We start from the raw sequence: 3,352 nt of genomic DNA on the forward strand, positions 1-3,352 counted from the left end.
GCCTCCGTCTGAAGACTTCTGCCTTGTAATGAATGATGTTGCTGGCTATTGCTGAATGTGAAATGATCTTCTCCCCTGCCACCTCTTTCTTCTGTGGCAAGAGTAATGAAAAAGCTCTTTATCACTCAGCCACACACCTATTTATCTCCACTTGTTTGAGGAGACTCTTTCAGGATGGAAACCCCACCACAGATTTCATATCACAGATAGGAAATCTAAGCTAATGGCTGGCTCTGGTCCTTTGGCCTCTGTGTCTTGGCAAAACTCTCCTGCTCCATATGATGCTGTGAGATATAGCATGGCTGTATTTAGGTACCTGGCAATGTTCCAAGTTTCATCATCTTTACGCTCAAAACCATAAAGATTGCATAACTAAGTCTAGTCTTCTCTGCAGCACTAATCAGTCTCCTGGGGCTTGCCAGAGTTTCAGAAACATGTGCCATAACAATACTCCACTAACTAGAACTACAAGATCAGGAAGAAGGAAAGAGAAGAAAGGAGCCCTGAAGAAGGGAGGAACCTGCAACCTAAAGTATGTAAAAGGAAAGAGAGTTTAAACATCACAGTTAACTAAAAGGGCCACAAAGATGTTCTCCTTTAGCTATTTCCGTTTTGGTGGTTCTTTTATTCCTTCTTCACCCCACTCCCATGTTGTTATCTCCTATCCATACCTTGCTCCTGTTGTTCTCTTGTCTCCCCCTCCCCTTCCCTTTTTTCCCCTGTAAAGATGAACCTCAAACCGTGCCTAATAGGTCCATTTGTGTATCAAGCAATATCTCAAGCTTGTTCTCCTCTGGAGCAATCTTAGAGGATAACATGAATCACTTTCCAATGATGTTACAGAAAAATATGTGACTTCATTGCAGGCCCCGGATAGAAAAGACCATAAAAAACATGCACCTTAATGAGTTTGTACCTTGCTGCAGGGAGCGATCCAGTAGGCTATGGCGAGGAAGGGCAGGCCAATGGAGACCCCAAAGACAGCCAAGAACTTCACAGCTATAGACTGCTGCCGTAAGCCTGAGAGGTTTTCATACCACATGGTGAGCAATTGCTGCTGGCAGTTGGGGTGAGCAACAAACTGAAAGAGAAACAAAGGTATCAGTAGCGGCAGAACTTGTTTCACTTGTGCTTCTTATCTCCTTTAGATAGACAGCAGTTCCTCTAGGCCAAAACCCAGCATCCATCAGTGGCCAGCACTGACAAAGAGCTTCTGCGGGCAAGTTAGCTCTTGAGGTAAGAGTCTACCCTGAGATTCAGAAAAGAAACAGGAAGACGTCTTCTTGTCAAGCGGAAAAAGTTCTTTGAGAACTCGCTAAAGACGCTGGCCATTGAAGCAGCAGCTCAGCACAGCACTAATACTGCGTGGTCCTGTTCACTGCATACGGACCCAAAGAGAACCACTCTGCACCGTTCTCCTTCTCTTGTCAACTACGAGAGGTCTGGTTGGTATTTTGCTGCTTTCAATGCTTTCTCTCCAAGTACCTTTCAAAACATGACAGCTCATTCTTTACTCATCGGACAAATTTAAAAGCAGAAGGGAAAGCTGTGGTGCTCTGGTACAGAAAGCACATGGTTTGTATCCTGAAACTGAAACTCTTCTCCAGTTTATTGTTCAGAGTAAAAAGAAAAGGTGAGCAGCAGACAAGTGAAAAGGGCAATTTCTTAATGGCGGATCCCACAGAGGAGCTTTATTATAAAAGATTAAACTTGTGTCTTTCGTATTGTTCTTCAGAGCGATTGAATTTAGACTATCTTTAATCACAAAGGAAGGTAATTAAATGGCAAAAAAACTGAAAGAAAAGATGAAAAATAAATATGTTGCTAGTGTAGCTGATTGCATTAGCAGAACCGAGCGTTTAATTTATGAGGTTTTGTGGCTGAATAAATGTTCTTAGGAGGGAAATGGAAAACTCTTCACTGTTTCAAAAAGCAGAACTTTCTGGAGGTGAGGATGAAGGGGGTAGAGAGAGACAGAGATGGAGGAAAGCAGAGGTTACGTGGGGGCTTCATGGCCAGTGTTGCCCTTGCCTGGCAGGGAGGACTGGACCACGCCTGGCAGCTGCCCCGTTGCCCTGCTTCAGCCCTTGGAGATGCAGCCGGCTGGGGGATTTCAGCTGCAGTCTGGTTTTCCTGGCAGTGAAAAGGAGAGCAAATCCTCGCTGTGCTTTCATCTTCCCTACCTATGAAACGAGGATCAAATCGGGACTTTAATGGACTCTTTTCTGGGTGTTTGCATAATGACAAAAGCGTTACTGTGAGTCTAAACCATCAGTTCACTGCTAGTGCAGGATGAAATACAGTTGCTCAGTAATTAGGATTGCTGTGGAATAGAGCATTTCCTTCTTTAACAGCACATTAGCAGCTATTTAAAATGTGCTTCTTCAGATGAATTAGGCTTTGGGGCCTGCATTTCGCAGAAAGAAAAAAGAGAAGATATTACTTTACCCCTTTCACTGAATAAATAAATCAGAGTGAAGAAATTCGATAGGTACTTTTAACCTCCTTCATCTTTCGAATTTTTTTTCCCTAAAAGTATAAACATTTTAATATGCTTTCTTTTAGGCTGCTTTCAAAAATAGTGGGCTGTCAAAAAAGCTAATCTCTAAATCATCAGTCCTAGTCCTGAGCCTTCAAAGTTCAAGGTTAAGGTGATGGCAGCAGTGGCGTGAGGTGGCATTTCCTGACGCCCAGTTTTTGTGTTTGGGCTAATGCTGCTAGGGCTCATTATCTTTCTGGCAAATGGACAGAAAGATGACGTGGAAGGAAGCTAGACAGAGAATTGATTCCCTTTGTAAATTTTATTTTCAGATATGATGAATTCCACAGCAATTGTAGCAACATGTGGAAAGGAAAATTGCACTGGTAGCTGTGCAGACTCCTGAGATGAAGGGCCAAAGCAGCAGCTCTTCTAATTGTTCACCACCTTATGAGAATTGATTCAGACAAAGAAATGCAGTTGTCCTTGGCAATCAGACAGTCAAAGGCTTTTGCTGGTTGGCGTTTCAAGAGAATTCGTCAGACATTTTAATCTGTTCATTTTTTCTCTCTGTCTGGGAGCAGCTACAATGAAAATACGAATCCAGGAAAATTGAGAAGGAATTGCCATAAACCCCGGTTCATTGGAACAATTTATTTTGTACAAGGCAATAAAGATTAGCGGCATGCCATAGAGCCTCGGTGGTGTTCATCTTACCCTGATGAGGAAAAACAAGGGCAGGATAAGAAAGATAAAAGCATGAATGAGTTTCGACCTGTTATTTGCTTAGAGCAAGCAGTACAGTTTCTCATTATGTTTGCTCCACCAGATATTAATGAAATACACAGTGACCCTTGGACAAGGCCAACCCTC

At 42.8% G+C, this 3,352-nt stretch overlaps 1 protein-coding gene across 1 annotated transcript in view; it reads right to left on the minus strand.

Moving 5' to 3' along the window:
* Nucleotides 1-1,081, minus strand: part of TRPC7 (transient receptor potential cation channel, subfamily C, member 7) — a gene marked incomplete at its 5' end in the record, with an annotated part of 29,708 nt that extends 28,627 nt beyond the window's left edge. The window contains one exon of the mRNA XM_010136788.1: nt 917-1,081. Coding sequence (XP_010135090.1) covers nt 917-1,081 — 165 coding nt within the window. The remainder of the gene's footprint in view (nt 1-916) is intronic.
* Nucleotides 1,082-3,352: the final 2,271 nt, after the last annotated feature.

This window comes from Buceros rhinoceros, unplaced genomic scaffold (genome assembly GCF_000710305.1).
Source record: "Buceros rhinoceros silvestris isolate BGI_N320 unplaced genomic scaffold, ASM71030v1 scaffold12995, whole genome shotgun sequence".
NCBI classification, from domain to species: Eukaryota; Metazoa; Chordata; class Aves; order Bucerotiformes; family Bucerotidae; genus Buceros; species Buceros rhinoceros.